This window comes from Coregonus lavaretus, assembly GCF_964263955.1.
Source record: "Coregonus lavaretus genome assembly, chromosome: 13".
NCBI classification, from domain to species: Eukaryota; Metazoa; Chordata; class Actinopteri; order Salmoniformes; family Salmonidae; genus Coregonus; species Coregonus lavaretus.
In genome coordinates, this window is record NC_140000.1 from 7,894,484 (window position 1) to 7,911,839 (window position 17,356).

Consider the following 17,356-nt stretch of genomic DNA (forward strand, 5'->3'; position numbering starts at 1 on the left):
GCATTCGAAAGCAAAGATAGCTTTCAGCAACAACGCCCCCTTTTTGGAATGACGGGAGTTTTCGAAGCGGGAAAGAAGATAGAACAACAAAATAGTATGGCAACAAAGTAATCTTAGCTGAACCAAAAAAGTAAAAAGATACTGTACTGAACTTTCGTGAAAATCGGTTGTAACAAATGTCAATTTACGGAAATATATTGTTTTACAAGCCCACAGGCTCTCACGAGGTAAATATGAACTTTTAGCCAGTGAGTTAGCAAGCTAACGTTAGTTAGCTGGGTCAGTTGACAGATTCCACTTCCGGGAGTTTAAAAAACAGACAGTTTAAATTGCCGTGGCACCGTTTTGTTGCTTGCTTGTGCTAGCTAGGGTCTGTTAGTTTTCTTTGAAGTCCAACTTTTCCTTTTAAACTTTTCTAACTATGTCAATATTTACATTTCTCCTTAAACTTCTTTTTTGTTTTTAACGCTAACGGTTTTATGCATTTTAGCTAGCTAACGTTACTGTTACTGTCCAGCATTAACTCAGTTTGTAAACATGTCTAGTATTGTTTACAACACAGGAGAAAACAAGGATATTATATTATCCTCTCAATTGATATTGAATAAGATGAAATCTAGACGCACCCAAAAGTATACAAAACCCCGTTTACAAGGTAAGTGATATTTTTAAACATGTAGCTAGTTAACGTTATTACTAAATTGTTGATGAGCCTCTGCAAGAAAGTTCCGTCAAATTTAAACTAACTTTGCTACTTTTTCAGACCCTAAACTCGCTGATAAGGGGCACAAGTCAGCTTCGAAGAGCTATGCCAAACCACCATGTGAATCTTATCCTGCCCAAAACAAGCCTTTCACTGGGAAACTATTCTACTTAGATTTGCCATCAAATAGAAGAGCAGAGACATTAGAGAACGACATCAAAAGGTTGGGAGGGGTAAGTGAAGATTTGTTTACATCTGTTAGCATTGGACATCATAACATTGACTGTAAAGTATTATAGCACATTGAATGTGGATGATAAAATTATCAGCTTGCCTGCCTTAAACAAAGGGGGATAATCATTCCAGAGCCAGTGTAATAGGAAATTCAAATTGATAGGTTGTGTAAATAGTTAAGGAGGTCTTGAAGTGTTGAAATGCAGCTGATCATGGACCATTTTTTAAGTGAAGTGACAACTTGCTGCCTTTCACACTAATGTGGCGACTGTCTACTTACTGTAGAGGAGCAGTGGCTTTCAGTCTTTTGGAGCATAACTCTACTAGCAATTGCTTCTGTCTTTTTACCGAAGTTATCGCTCTAGTTGGCTCACTTTGATACAATATACACTACCAGTCAAAAGTTTGGACACACCTACTCATTCAAGGGTTTTTCTTTATTTTTACTATTTTTTTTACATTGTAGAATAATGGTGAAGACATAAACTATGAAATAACACACATGGAATCATGTAGTAAACAAAAAAGTGTTAAACAAATCAAAGTATATTTTATATTTGAGAATGTTCAAATAGCCACCCTTTGCCTTGATGACAGCTTTGCACACTCTTGGCATTCTCACAACCAGCTTCACCTGGAATGCTTTTCCAACAGTCTTGAAGGAGTTCCCACATCTGCTGAGCACTTGTTGGCTGCTTTTCCTTCACTCATCCCAAACCATCTCAATTGGGTTGAGGTCGGGGGATTGTGGAGGCCAGGTCATCTGATGCAGCACTCCATCACTCTCCTTCTTGGTAAAATAGCCCTTACACAGCCTGGAGGTGTGTTGTGTCATTGTCCTGTTGAAAAACAAATGATAGTCCCACTAAGCCCAAACCAGATGGGATGGCACATCGCTGTAGAATGCTGTGGTAGCCATGCTGGTTAAGTGTGCCTTGAATTCTAAATAAATCAGACAGTGTCACCAGTAAAGCACCCCCACACCATAACACCTCCTCCATGCTTTACGGTTGGAAATACACATGCGGAGATCATCCGTTCACCCACACCGCGTCTCACAAAGACACGGCGGTTGGAACCAAAAATCTCAAATTTGGACTCCAGACCAAAGGACACATTTCCACCGGTCTAATGTCCATTGCTCGTGTTTCTTGGCCCAAGCAGGTCTCTTCTTATTATTGGTGTCCTTTAGTAGTGGTTTCTTTGTAGCAATTCAACCATGAAGTTGATGTTGAGATGTCTGTTACTTGAACTCTGTGAAGCATTTATTTGGGCTGCAATTTCTGAGGCTGGTAACTCTAATGAACTTATCCTCTGCAGCAGAGTTAACTATGGGTCTTCCATTCCTGTGGCGGTCCTCATGAGAGCCACTTTCATCATAGCGCTTGATGTTTTTTGCGACTGCACTTGAAGAAACGTTCAATGTTCTTGACATTTTCCGTATTGACTGAACTTCATGTCTTAAAGTAATGATGGACTGTCGTTTCTCTTTAATTATTCAAGCTGTTCTTGCCATAATATGGACTTGGTATTTTACCAAATAGGGCTATCTTTCTTTATACCCCCCCTACTTTGTCACAACACAACTGATTGGCGCAAACGTATTAAGAAGGAAAGAAATTCCACAAATGAACTTTTAACAAGGCACACCTGTTAATGGAAATGCATTCCAGGTGACTACCTCATGAAGCTGGTTGAGAGAATGCCAAGATTGTGCAAAGCTGTCATCGAGGCAAATGGTGGCTATTTGAAGAATCTCCAATATAAAACATATTTTGATTTGTTTAACACTTTTTTGGTTACTGCATGATTCCATATGTGTTATTTCATAGTTTTGATGTCTTCAATATTATTCTACAATGTAGAAAATAGTAAAATTAATGAGTAGATGTGTCCAAACTTTTGACTGGTACTGTACATACAGTAAGTTATTGTCCATTTACATAGAAATTCATTTTGTGAAGTCAGCATACAAATACACAATACACTATAATACAGTGGGGAAACAAAGTATTTAGTCAGCCACCAATTGTGCAAGTTCTCCACTTAAAAAGATGAGAGAGGCCTGTAATTTTCATCATAGGTACACGTCAACTATGACAGACAAAATGAGATTTTTTTTTCTCCAGAAAATCACATTGTAGGGTTTTTTAATGAATTTATTTGCAAATTATGGTGGAAAATAAGTATTTGGTCAATACTTTGTTATATACCCTTTGTTGGCAATGACACAGGTCAAACGTTTTCTGTAAGTCTTCACAAGGTTTTCACACACTGTTGCTGGTATTTTGGCCCATTCCTCCATGCAGATCTCCTCTAGAGCAGTGATGTTTTGGGGCTGTCGCTGGGCAACACGGACTTTCAACTCCCTCCAAAGATTTTCTATGGGGTTGAGATCTGGAGACTGGCTAGGCCACTCCAGGACCTTGAAATGCTTCTTACGAAGCCACTCCTTCGTTGCCAGGGCGGTGTGTTTGGGATCATTGTCATGCTGAAAGACCCAGCCACGTTTCATCTTCAATGCCCTTGCTGATGGAAGGAGGTTTTCACTCAAAATCTCACGATACATGGCCCCATTCATTCTTTCCTTTACACGGATCAGTCGTCCTGGTCCCTTTGCAGAAAAACAGCCCCAAAGCATGATGTTTCCACCCCCATGCGTCACAGTAGGTATGGTATTCTTTGGATGCAACTCAGCATTCTTTGTCCTCCAAACACGACGAGTTGAGTTTTGACCAAAAAGTCCTATTTTGGTTTCATCTGACCATATGACATTCTCCCAATCCTCTTCCGGATCATCCAAATGCACTCTAGCAAACTTCAGACGGGCCTGGACATGTACTGGCTTAAGCAGGGGGACACGTCTGACACTGCAGGATTTGAGTCCCTGGTGGCGTAGTGTGTTACTGATGGTAGGCTTTGTTACTTTGGTCCCAGCTCTCTGCAGGTCATTCACTAGGTCCCCCCGTGTGGTTCTGGGATTTTTGCTCACCGTTCTTGTGATCATTTTGACCCCACGGGGTGAGATCTTGCGTGGAGCCCCAGATCGAGGGAGATTATCAGTGGTCTTGTATGTCTTCCATTTCCTAATAATTGCTCCCACAGTTGATTTCTTCAAACCAAGTTGCTTACCTATTGCAGATTCAGTCTTCCCAGCCTGGTGCAGGTCTACAATTTTGTTTCTGGTGTCCTTTGACAGCTCTTTGGTCTTGGCCATAGTGGAGTTTGGAGTGTGACTGTTTGAGGTTGTGGACAGGTGTCTTTTATACTGATAACAAGTTCAAACAGGTGCCATTAATACAGGTAACGAGTGGAGGACAGAGGAGCCTCTTAAAGAAGTTACAGGTCTGTGAGAGCCAGAAATCTTTCTTGTTTGTTGGTGACCAAATACTTATTTTCCACCATAATTTGCAAATAAATTCATAAAAAATCCTACAATGTGATTTTCTGGATTTTTCCCCCTCATTTTGTCTGTCATAGTTGACGTGTACCTATGATGAAAATTACAGGCCTCTCTCATCTTTTTAAGTGGGAGAACTTGCACAATTGGTGGCTGACTAAATACTTTTTTTCCCCACTGTACATTGGAAAGTTAGTACTCAAGTCACACATATTCAGAGTCTGCGGCCTAACTGTCCGACCATGTATTGGGCCTGCATCTGTCCTATGTCCCACTGTTCAGCAGCCTGATGGCTGACGGAATGGAACACGTCCTGCTCCTATTCTTGCTGAACAGTGGGACCTAGATCTCCTTCCTTAGGGCAGCAGCTCAAAACATTGGGCAAGATTGTGTGTGGGGTCCTCATAGAGGCCCTGAAGCCCCTTGCACTGCAGCCTGCTGTAATTTCTCTCTCTTTTCACCACCATTTTAAATACAGTATTTGATTAATACTCTGGCTCAGGCTGGACCTTGTGTGTTCTCCCCCAAGCGTCTGACCCTGTGTCTCTCCCCTCTCTCTCAGACGGTGGAGAAGTTCTTCAGCAAGGAGATCAAGTACCTGGTGTCTAATAAGAGAGAGGCCAGGTATGTGCAGTGTCAGGGCCGCAACACACTTGTCCCCAGCCCTGACTCTGTGCACAGCTCCCCCCACCCTCACCCCTGTCCTGGCAGCCGCAGAGACAGCCTCAAAGGAAGCTCCCAGGGCCAGGCAGACATGGTGAGCCAACTATCCCTCTGTGTCTGTCACTCTGTCTGTCACTGGTATCTGTATCTCATTGGGATCATTTTCCATGATATGATGCTGTATAACCGAAGCTATCCATATATATATTTATCCATCTCTCTCTCTCTCTCTGGTATTTGACAGGTGGTCATAAGCAGGGGCAAGTCTTTGGTGGAGAGAGTTGTAAAAGAGCAGGTTTGTTAAGATCCTCACTAATGAGTTTGGCAAGCTATTTCACACCTAAGTGCTGCGAGTTGCTTTTTTTTGTTTCTGACTGATAGTCAAACAGGAACTTCAGGAAAGTTTGCACTTTGCATTGAAATGTTTGTTCATACTTCAGGAAATACTTTGGATTTCAGTTCTTCGGTTAAGATGTTTGTTTGCTTGTTTTTACCCTGTAGGTGAGGATACAGGTCAACGAGATCCTGTCCAATGCGCTGGAGTGGGGAGTGAAAATCCTGTACATTGATGGTAACGTCTATCCATTTGTTTGATAAGAAATGTTGACATAATGCTTTGATTTCTATTATGACAATGATACTTTCATATGTAAAAAATATTTTCTTGAATTTCCTTCAATTGCAGATATAATAGCTTATATCGAAAAGAAGAAAAGGAATGTTAAGTATACTGCTGAAAAGCCAACCGCAACCACAGCTGCTGTCAAGAAAAGTGTAAGTCATGTTTCTGGACTTATATTTTGACAGTTCTTTACTGGATTAACATATCACTTACATGAGTCTTGTGTGTTATTCCTTACTAATGTAGGCCAAAGCAGAACCTACAGGAAAACCAGCTTTCCAGAAGAATAAAGGTAAATAATGTCCTTTATTGATCACTGTTATTGTTATAGAGAACTTGTAAAACGTTCTACGTATATAATCTCAGTAGATAAAGGTTGATGTTGATAGTGGTTTTACAATAACACTGGTACTAACAGGAGGTAGGTGGCACTTTAATTGGGGAGGACGGGCTCGTGGTAATGGCTGGAGCGGAATCGGTGGAATGGGATCAAACACATGGTTCCAGCCATTATTATGAGCCGTCCTCCCCTCAGCATCCTCCACTGCTGGTACTGTAGATCAGTATGAGAGGTTATTTGACCCAGACATGGGCACTGTCTCTATTGCTTTGTTCTGTGTTTTGCTCAGGTGGAAGGATCCGTAAGCCCTTTGTGAAGTTAGAGGACTCCAGCAGGTGGGTCTATAAAAGAGATGACAGACTTCGATGTCTGTAGTATTGACATATTAAGGCAATTCTTACTGTCATAAGTTAGTGTTTGAGTATTTCATATAACATCTGTCTTATGTCTCTCTGCCAGACATTACCGTCCAATTTATCTGGCCATGCCAAACATGCCAGAGTTTAAGCTGACGTCAGCTCCCCCCTGCAGTCCATTCTATGTAGAGGACCAGGAACACCCTGGGAAGAGACCTAAAGAGCACGGGTATGGAGTCTCATTCACTAAACAACTCACCTTTCTTAACCCTTCTTGTTGTGAACACCTAAAGAAAATCCACCAGTTGCCGAAGAAGCACTGTGGCAGTATATTCCCCTGTCTTGGCATTTGTGTTTTACCTGATTCACCAAAACATCCAGCTTTTTCTACTGTTGTTGATGGGGATTGCTATAACATTTCACTACTCTGCTGCTACAGCAGGAAACAGTTATGTATTTCATAGCACCCTCCAGGACTAACTGCTAAGTCTTTGTTGCTAGGCAACTATATGTGATTGAACTCTGACCTGGCTATTACTTACTGACCTATGGGTGTCTCAGGAACCGAGGGGAGAGAGTGTCAGCCAGTGAGGAGAGGGGGCAGGACCGGACCAGGAGGAACAGAGATAAGAAACGTGGAGGCTACTGCGAGTGCTGCACGCTCAAATACAACAACATCAAAGCTGTGAGTTACAATAGATTTGTTTAATGTATCTAAACATAGTTAATGCGTGTTTATAACGAGGACCTAATCATGAACAAAAGGCCTTATGTGCTTGATGTAGTGGAAGAAGACGTTGTAGTAATGCTTGACCTGTGTCTGTGTATTCTGCAGCACCTACAGAGTGAACAGCACAAGGCCTTCTCCAGGAGTGATGAGTACCTGGTGGTGGACAGGCTCGTCTCCACACTGCCCTTCAACTTCAGACATGTCAAAACAACACAAACACCAACCAGAAGGTGCATTAGTCTTACATTTTTACATTTGAGTCATTTGGCATACATTTTGGTACTTTTCTTCTTCGTACTGGTCCCCCGTGGGAATCGAACCCACAACACTGGCGTTGCAAGCACCATGCTCTACCAACTGAGCCACACAGGAGCAAAATCCACCCAAATCCAAAGTAAACGCTCACATATTGACTGCTGTTGAGTCACATGTTTGTTAGGAAAAGTAATGCAATGTTGTGTGAAACATTTAGCAGATTGCCTGTTTTTTCCCCCCCTGATTTTCTATGCTGTGCTGAGCACCACATCTCTAAGTAATTTTTTATTCCCACAGGCCAAAGTACAGCATATCCTCCCTGTTGTGTGTTCCTGGACCCAGTATACAGATGGAGGAGGAGAAGAAGGAGGAGGGAGGTGTGGATACCAGAGAGCTGAAGGAGGAACTAATGTCCCTCTGGTCTACTACAGTGGAGACCCCTCTCTCCAATAGTGTGGAAAACCCCTTGGAACAGCCTCAGAAGCGCAGCAGAGTAGCCCCTGTTCCCCACAGCATCAGCGAGGGGGAGAAGAGGTGCTCTAACGTCCCAGACAGACCCCAGCCCAAACACAGATCCCTGTCCTGCAAACGACGCTGCCGGCAGGGATCCTTGCGCACGCACACCCAGAGGGCTGGGCTGAGTCCAACACCTGTGTCTAATGCAGAGAGAGATCATTCTACCCATGACTCTGACACCAACCCCAGACTCTCCCAACAGGGCCAGAGATCTAACACAGACAAAGATGGCCGCTCTTCATTTAAGCACACAGAGGATTTAAAGTGTGGCGATCCAGCTGGATGTGTGAAGGTCCCTTCCAGTCAGCACGAGGTGGCAGGGCCTTCAGAACACCACAACCTTAGAGCTTTCGTGGAGTGTGAACTGGGTCACAATACGTTGGCTGGGGATACTCTTCCCGGGAATACTGGGGGTGTTCCAGAGCTTGAGGCAGGTGACACGCAGACACACACCCCTCCTCCTGCCAGGACGTTACAGAGGAGGGTCAGGGATTACAGACGAAAGAGAAGGAAAGTTGAGAAGCAGCAGACTGCTCAGGAGCAGGGAAAACTGACCGACGTTCCCAGCAGCTCTCTGCTGAACCTCTTACAGCTGTTCCACTCCAGTGAGGACATGGAGTGGGAGTTCAGAGGCTTCCCCAGCTGTTCCACTCCAGTGAGGACATGGAGTGGGAGTTCAGAGGCTTCCCCAGCTGTTCCACTCCAGTGAGGACATGGAGTGGGAGTTCAGAGGCTTCCCCAGCTGTTCCACTCCAGTGAGGACATGGAGTGGGAGTTCAGAGGCTTCCCCAGCTGTTCCACTCCAGTGAGGACATGGAGTGGGAGTTCAGAGGCTTCCCCAGCTGTTCCACTCCAGTGAGGACATGGAGTGGGAGTTCCAGGCCTTCCACAGCTAGAGAGGAGAGCAGGGGGTGGGTTTAGGGTGACCCAGAATCTTCCCAATTTGAGCACTACCCTCTTACGGACTCACTGTGTGAACTTATTGTATGACAATTTCATGGAGTGCCATAGCAGATCTATATGGGAGGCCATTGACTGTGGCTCTTTTAAACCTATGACTTCTATAAAGGGAATAGTTCCCTTCAGGTTGGGAGGGTGGTGGCGCAACACTGTTGTGTTGATTTAACTATGGCAGCTTTTATTCTACTAGGCCTCTTTACCATGACTGGTTTTATCTGGAGAACAGGCTGGAGCACTATCCTCAGTCCTGTACAACGCCTGCATGTGTTCTGGTGTCGAGAGGAACTGCATGGTTGTGTTTTTGGTATGTGGTATTGTAAAAAATATTTGTAATTACAACAAAAAAAAGGGATACAACCAAAGGTCTTCTATTGAATAGCCATTACGTTTCTGTATGTATTGTACAGATGAAAAAAGTATCTACGTGACATCTGTGTTTGATAAATGGAAGACTACCTAAACCGCTCTGACATGTCTATGATCAGTTGAATGAGCACATTCTCATAGATAAGAGTACGTACCCCTGACCCTGGACATGCTGTGTTACAGAAAGGATAGGACTCCCTCAAGGCTAACTTGTCATATAGCTCATCATCCTCTTACACCCACCAACACAGAGAGACTCTGAGACAAGGCGAGCGGGATCGCTTTCTCTTTCGCTCCATAACAGTAATAAAGAAGAATTTGCACTTGCTCATGTACTGAATGCATCTAGAATTCCCCTCAACATAACAGAAGGAGAAATGTATTGGTTTGATAGCTTTTCCTTATTTGTGTGCCTGTATTTACCGCCTTCGCATAGTGCTCTCGTTCTCCCTCATTGCTTTAAAATGAATGCACTGGGGTCAGATGGGAGTTGCTATGTGGCGCTGGTGATAGTGACTGAATAGAAGATGCAATTTAAACTTGGGTGTCGGGTGTAAACAGAGGCAGGGCCGTGCACAGACTAAGAAAAGGGCACCCACCCAAAAACAATTTTTTTAGCCACTGTCAGACTCATTGGGCAATTATTACAAGAAGAGAGGAAAGCAGCACAGTCTGATGACTAAAGTATTTTGCTAAACTACTTTGAACAGACACACAATTCCAGTCAAAATAGATTTTTTGAAATACTGTAATCTACCATGACTATATCCAACCCAACTCCATCTGTTGCCACTGTCATGTATCCCAGTGGTAAAAAAAATAAAGATCCACGACCCCCAAAAAGGAGTGGTACGTTCCGTTTGCCCACCCATCTCTTTGGAGGGCAGCCTGCCTGCAAAGTGCTAGTTGCCAGCCGGATAGCCCTGTTCTTCCTCACAAATATCGTAAAATATTTGCCAGAATATGTTACATTTTCATCCCATAATCAAATGTTATTTGTCACATACACGTGTTTAGCAGATGTTATTGCGGGTGTAGCGGAATGCTTGTGCTTCTAGCTCCGACAGTGCAGTAATATCTAACAATTTCACAACATATACCCAATACACACAAATCTAGTAAGGAATGGAATTTAAGAATATATACATATATGGACAAGCAACAGTAGAACAGAATAGAATAGAATACAGTATATACATATGAGATGAGTAGTGCAAGATATGTAAACATCTATTGAAGTCAGTGCGATGTTACAGCTGCCTATCTGAAATAAGACCAAATGGCCAGGTAGCCTATTGTAATAATAATATGCCATTTAGCAGACGCTTTTATCCAAAGCGACTTACAATCATGCGTGCATACATTTTTTGTGTATGGGTGGTCCCGGGGATCGAACCCACTACCTTGGCGTTACAAGCGCCGTGCTCTACCAGCTGAGCTACAGAGGACCATTTTGGCAATGATGAGTCAGTAGTAGATTGCTAAACTGTATTTTATATGCATGATAAACGTAGGCCTACTCTGTTTTTGCCAGGCAAAACTGGAGGAAATTAATCAAGTTATTTCTGGTCACTAATCTTGATAGGTCAGTGTTATTAGGAATCCTTGGGACGTCTCTACCCTAAACCTAACCTTAGTTTAACCCCTACCGCCTTTGTGCGACAATGCTGATGACTGGTCATTGGCAGTGGAGTGTATTCATGGATTCCAAGGGAAGCCAGGCTTCCCCCCCCAAAAATCAAATAAAAAAAGATACATTATTTATCTTTCGTTTCTCTGTGTTTCATAATTTTCCTTCAATTCACAAGAGGCTGAACGTATCTCACAGGAGAAGGTATCCGAGAGAGCGAAACAGCGCCCCTCTGTCTATATGTGTAGTCCATCTATCTGATGCTGTCTGGTCCAAACGAGTATGACATTGTTGCCACCCGTAGCATTGAAGGCAACGGAAGCAAGCGAGCATCGGGCCTCCCTTGACAAAAAAAGTATAAAAAATTAGCCAATCCGCAGCTGTGAATGGTCCTAGCGCATCCCAAAAAAGTGTCAAGAGAAGCCAGCTTGGATTTTGTCGTCGCTATTATCAAATCCCATTGAGAGCATACCTCATTGACAGAAAAACTTGAATTTGTTGCATCTTATTGTGTTGTTGTCCTCTGGTGGCTAGCAAGCCAGCTAACTAAAATTGGCACTTTCCTAAATTAGCCATGGATGGATATAGGGATTTGGACTTGTAGTTTTACTTAATTCTCCATACTGGCCAATGATTATAACGGCGATTCTGATCCAACCATTAATTCATACATTGTTGTGCCCCTGGCCTGAGAGGATGGAAGTTCAATATGTACAGTGAGGGAAAAAAGTATTTGATCCCCTGCTGATTTTGTACGTTTGCCCACTGACAAAGAAATTATCAGTCTATAATTGTAATGGTATGTTTATTTGAACAGTGAGAGACAGAATAACAACAACAAAATCCAGAAAAAGTCATGTAAAAAATGTTATAAATTGATTTGCATTTTAATGAGGGAAATAAGTATTTGACCCCCTTTCACTCAGAAAGATTTCTGGCTCCCAGGTGTCTTTTATACAGGTACCGAGCTGAGATTAGGAGCACACTCTTAAAGGGAGTGCTCCTAATCTCATTTTATTACCTGTATAAAAGACACCTGTCCACAGAAGCAATCAATCAGATTCCAAACTCTCCACCATGGCCAAGACCAAAGAGCTCTCCAAGGATGTCAGGGACAAGATTGTAGACCTACACAAGGCTGGAATGGGCTACAAGACCATCGCCAAGCAGCTTGGTGAGAAGGTGACAACAGTTGGTGCGATTATTCACAAATGGAAGAAACACAAAAGTCCTGTCAATCTCCCTCGGCCTGGGGCTCCATGCAAGATCTCACCTTGTGGAGTTGCAATGATCATGAGAATGGTGAGGAATCAGCCCAGAACTACACGGGAGGATCTTGTCAATGATCTCAAGGCAGCTGGGACCATAGTCACCAAGAAAACAATTGGTAACACACTACGCCGTGAAGGACTGAAATCCTGCAGCGCCCGCAAGGTCCCCCTGCTCAAGAAAGCACATATACAGGGCCGTCTGAAGTTTGCCAATGAACATCTGAATGATTCAGAGGAGAACTGGGTGAAAGTGTTGTGGTCAGATGAGACCAAAATCGAGCTCTTTGGCATCAACTCAACTCGCCATGTTTGGAGGAGGAGGAATGCTGCCTATGACCCCAAGAACACCATCCCCACCGTCAAACATGGAGATGGAAACATTATGCTTTGGGGGTGTTTTTCTGCTAAGGGGACAAGACAACTTCACCGCATCAAAGGGACGATGGACGGGGCCATGTACCGTCAAATCTTGGGTGAGAACCTCCTTCCCTCAGCCAGGGCATTGAAAATGGGTCGTGGATGGGTATTCCAGCATGACAATGAAACCAAAACACACGGCCAAGGCAACAAAGGAGTGACTCAAGAAGAAGCACATTAAGGTCCTGGAGTGGCCTAGCCTGTCTCCAGACCTTAATCCCATAGAAATCTGTGGAGGGAGCTGAAGGTTTGAGTTGCCAAACGTCAGCCTCGAAACCTTAATGACTTGGAGAAGATCTGCAAAGAGGAGTGGAACAAAATCCCTCCTGAGATGTGTGCAAACCTGATGGCCAACTACAAGAAACGTCTGACCTCTGTGATTGCCAACAAGGGTTTTGCCACCAAGTACTAAGTTATGTTCTGCAGAGGGGTCAAATACTTATTTCCCTCATTAAAATGCAAATCAATTTAGAACATTTCTGACATGTGTTTTTCTGGATTTTTTTGTTGTTATTCTGTCTCTCACTGTTCAAATAAACCTACCATAAAAATTATAGACTGATCATGTCTTTGTCAGTGGGCAAACGTACAAAATCAGCAGGGGATCAAATACTTTTTTCCCTCACTGTAGCTAGATGTAGAAGGCTAATGTTAACTAGCTAACGCTGCCCATGAATGAAAGTTACGCTAGCTAGCATGCATTTTAGCCAGGTAGCCTAGGACACCAAAAAATAAAAGCGTCTACTGTATGACAGAGTGATAGACCGTTTCGACATCATGAAAGAGAGGAGGATGGCATTGGCGTTTCTCTACAAGTTGAGTGAGTCAACATGTTTTTCTACTTGCACGAAAGCGCACAAGCACACATAAATCAGAACCATGGACAGCCACATCATATTTAGCTTATGTTGATTGGCCTAAATCGTTTTTGGTATCTTTTAGTTGTCACTGTATTAGACTAAGCAGAGGTGATTTGATGATGTTGAAGTTGAAATGGTGTTGGAATAGTGGAGGCAGCTCCTGTTTTCTTTGCGACTTGCAGTAACTCTCTGTGGTTCTAAATCAATCGTTGTTTAGTGGTCCGAAAATGTCGGAAACATTAACTTGCTTGACCATGCTGTAGTTCATGTAAATGTCTGTTACTGTACATGCAATATGCTTTGTGGACTTCAATGGACAGAGGTTGCTATCCGGATTTGTGATTAAACACACTGTCTTCTTATTGCCTCGGCCTTTAGGCCTTCGGAAAGTATTCAGACCCCTTGACTTTTTCCTCATTTTGTTAGGTTACAGCCTTATTCTAAAAGTGGTTAAATTGTTTTTCCCCCCCTCAATCTACACACAATACCCCATAATGACAAAGCAAAAACAGTTTTTTATAAATGTTCGCTAATTTATTAAAAATAAAAAACGAAAATATGACATTTACATAAGTATTCAGACCCTTTACTTAGTACTTTGTTGAAGCACCTTTGGCAGCGATTACAGCCTTGAGTCTTCTTGGGTATGACGCTACAAGCTTGGCACACCTGTATTTGGGGATTTTCTCCCATTATTTTCTGCAGATACTCTCAAGCTCTGTCAGGTTGGATGGAGAGCGTTGCTGCACAGCTATTTTCAGGTCTCTCCAGAGATGTTCGATCGGGTTTAAGTCTGGGCTCTGGCTAGGCCGCTCAAGGACATTGAGACTTGTCCTGAAGCCAGTCCTGCGTTGTCTTGGCTGTGTGCTTAGGGTTGTTGTCCTGTTGGAAGGTGAACCTTTACCCCAGTCTGAGGTCCTGAGCGCTCTGGAGCAGGTTTCTTGGTTCTTGGTCACCTCTCTGACCAAGGCCCTTCTCCCCCGATTGCTCAGTTTGGCCGGGCATCCAGCTCTTGGAAGAGTCTTGGTGGTTCCAAACTTCTTCCATTTAAGAATGATGGAGGCCACTGTGTTCTTGGGGACCTTCAATGCTGCAGACATTCAGATAGTAGGCATATTTTCACGTTTTGTTAGGCCGAAGGGCAATTAAACCGATTTTAGGAGGAAACTGATGCCTGCAGGCTGAACAGAGGATGTTTTATGTATGAGCTGGTCGCAGGGGGACGCAAGTGTATAGCCGGCTGGGCACATTACAGGTGGATGCAGATGACGAAAGATCGCCATCTGGCTACTGGTTGGGCTAATTATACATCACCTGAGAATATAGTATTGATAGAAAGAGTATGATAGGCAGTTATTACACAACATAGCAGTATTACAGTTTGTTTATCTTGACCGTGCGTGTTATTATTTGTTTAATTATTTTAACCTTTATTTTATCAGGGAGTCATACTGAGACCAAGGCTTATTTTAGTCTCCTTTTATAGCCTATGATTATGTGCAGAAGCGGTCAGCAGGTAGCCTATGCGGTATGGATGGAGATGGAGCGTGCACACTACAGTTCCCGACATCTCGGCTCTCGCTTTTCTCCTCTCATGTTTACGCATGAGGCGCTTCTGCAGTGAGCCACTTGATATTGTTGTGCTTTAAGGTGTCCCCTCTCTCCTCGCTTCCCTTCCTCTTTCCTCTCCTCCTTCTCCGCTCTGTGTTCCATAGAGACTCAGCCCGCTCAGATGCACTCGGCGTTCTAGCAGTAGCAGCAGCAGTAGCGGGAGCGTCTCAATGCAGGGGCAGCAAGAGCATCCCGATGGCCACCAGCGCAAGAGACTGCGCTAAGCAGACGACCAGCGCGCTCTTTCATCCGTGCTTCTCAACCCCGAACCTCTAGCGAAGAGAGAAGTGCCCAAATCCGTTTTAGGATTATCGTTTTCTTTTTTTTCTTTGTCCCTCTTTCTGTCTATTCGATGAGGAAGAATTGATGACGATGGATCGGCGATGGTGGATTTCCCTTTTGTGCGTCTATGGACTGATGTGCATCGTTCATTCCAGCAATCATATGCCTCGAAATGGTAATGTGTTTATGACAACAAATTTTGCGATTTATTTTATTGGAATAGATCCGAATGGCAACAGCATCACCAATAACGTGTTCCATATTCCATTTTATTATGCTGCCAGAGAGGGAGCCTGACTCCCCAACGTAAACAGTCTCTAAAATATGCATGTAATGTTACCTTATGAAAGGGAATCTGTCTATTTATTAATTTCAACTATTTGAGGAAAGATATTCCAAAACCATTACAGTGCTATTTCATATTGATTTATGTTTTGGTATAGGCGCTTGAAGCTGTGTTTTCTGCACCAGGATAACTATGGCAGTCATAAAAATCGCGGTTTCCTCCCTGTGCAGGAGACGCCTTGTCGCAGGCGAAGGCTGTTCGAGATGCGAGCAGGTTCGTCGGGAAGGAGGACACGGTCCCTCTCCGTCTGCTCTACAGCATGCACAACCACAGCCAAATCACGCACGATGTCATCAGCACCAGGACTAGAGCCAGCTCCAGCCCCACACAGGTAGCCAACACAGTGTTGTTATTTATTATGGTGACGGTGGCGATGGAGCTCCGCTATGGGCAGATAGACAGATGCCTTTGGTACCCGTTGCCATTGGAGACGTCCCGCTTATCTCATGTTGTTTATGTTTTTGTTGAATCATCTCCTTTTTACGCATTACACAGAGAATTCCTTAAGATCACATTTTCACCTATTACGAGCTAGTTCTTTTGACTAGTGGTCTATTTACATAAATATAGGCTATGCAATTTCACCACATTTAAAAGCCTAGGCAGTGCCTTTTCATTGAGCAAACGAAAAGGTAGCCTAGTGGCATATGGTGGGTCTATTCTATGCACATCTATAAACAAAAGACAGGCCAGATAAAGCCTACCTTTGCTCAGGCCTGATCAACAAAAGAGCTCATGCATGCCACACATGGGGATGTAGCCTATGCATTAGAATGAATAAACAAATAGGCCTATAACATCCATACATGTTTAATTGGGTCAAATACTTTTTTTTGCTATATGGTAAGAGAGGTTATATTATTATAAAGGTGAGCCGACCTGACACAATATCTTTACAATCTATTGAATAATGATTGGTTTGTGCCCTTGCCATGGAGTCACCTGTGACCCACATGGCCCTATGTCCGAGACACACTGCCCCTTGGATGGTTAAAGAGAGTCTGCTGTCTGTCAGGTTGGCTTCCTTTAAAGTTCAGCAGCTAGGTGGTTGTTTGGCCAATAAATAATCAGTTTCATATGAATACCTAGTCTGGATACTCAGATATAATCATAAGGCTCTCTGCCTCTGAAATGTACACATTATAAACATAATCCGATTTTTTATTCCACAATCTCTTCCACTATTCCATCCTTTTATCTAAAATCTAGTTGTGTCATTGATATTGAAGGCCCAGTGCAGTCAAAAACGTGATTTATCTGTGTTTTATATATATTTCCACAATATGAGGTTGGAATAATACTGTGAAAATATACTGTGAAATTATGATATTGCCCTTTTAGTGTAAGAACTGTTTGAAAAGACTGCTTGAAATGTCAGCCTGGGCACAGGCACATCAAGGGCACAGGCACAAGGGCAGGGCAGACGCTTTCATTACAGGAATCATGAGGATAATGCACTTTGACCAAATCATGGTTTTAGTCACCCAAAAAAAAGGACGTTTTGAGTGAGGTGACAATGTAGAATGTGCTCTTTCTACGTTTATAGGCACCCTTTCAGTTTGTTTACGATTATGATGACAAGGCCGGAGCAGTTCTCTTTGCTCATACCGCGTTTAACTTTGAATGTGAGTTTGCATGACCTCAGCTCAGCCTATCAGAAAACCAGGCAGGCCCATCTTGGTAGGGGAGCTGACCATTACCCACTGATCAGCCAAAGGCTCATTATAGAGGAGTATAACAGAGAAATTGCGCCAAAGCCATCTGGCATTCGCCAGAATTGCCAGATGGCCAATC

General features: G+C 43.3%; 2 protein-coding genes across 5 annotated transcripts in view; both read left to right on the top strand.

Moving 5' to 3' along the window:
• The first annotated feature begins 45 nt into the window (after positions 1 to 45).
• dbf4 (DBF4-CDC7 kinase regulatory subunit) lies at positions 46 to 9,207 on the top strand. Of its 4 annotated transcripts, XM_084174751.1 has the most exons (14): positions 46 to 227; positions 563 to 655; positions 764 to 936; positions 4,900 to 5,094; positions 5,245 to 5,295; positions 5,502 to 5,571; positions 5,686 to 5,774; positions 5,869 to 5,914; positions 6,252 to 6,297; positions 6,422 to 6,547; positions 6,880 to 7,003; positions 7,154 to 7,278; positions 7,601 to 8,413; positions 8,562 to 9,207. In XM_084174751.1, exons 2-14 carry the CDS (start codon positions 610 to 612, stop codon positions 8,626 to 8,628), a joined length of 1,971 nt encoding a protein of 656 aa, XP_084030877.1. In that variant the 5' UTR covers positions 46 to 227; positions 563 to 609; the 3' UTR covers positions 8,629 to 9,207. The 4 variants fall into 4 exon arrangements, with proteins under 4 accessions (XP_084030877.1, XP_084030876.1, XP_084030875.1 ...); XM_084174750.1 differs by having other exon boundaries at positions 7,601 to 8,611; XM_084174749.1 differs by lacking the exon at positions 46 to 227 and having other exon boundaries at positions 462 to 655.
• Positions 9,208 to 15,300: 6,093 nt separating this feature from the next.
• LOC311139557 (disintegrin and metalloproteinase domain-containing protein 22-like) overlaps positions 15,301 to 17,356 on the top strand; it is a gene marked incomplete at its 5' end in the record, with an annotated part of 76,585 nt that continues 74,529 nt past the window's right edge. Inside the window, 2 exon segments of the mRNA XM_084174450.1 lie at positions 15,301 to 15,391; positions 15,733 to 15,893. Of these exon segments, the coding sequence (XP_084030576.1) occupies positions 15,301 to 15,391; positions 15,733 to 15,893 (252 nt within the window).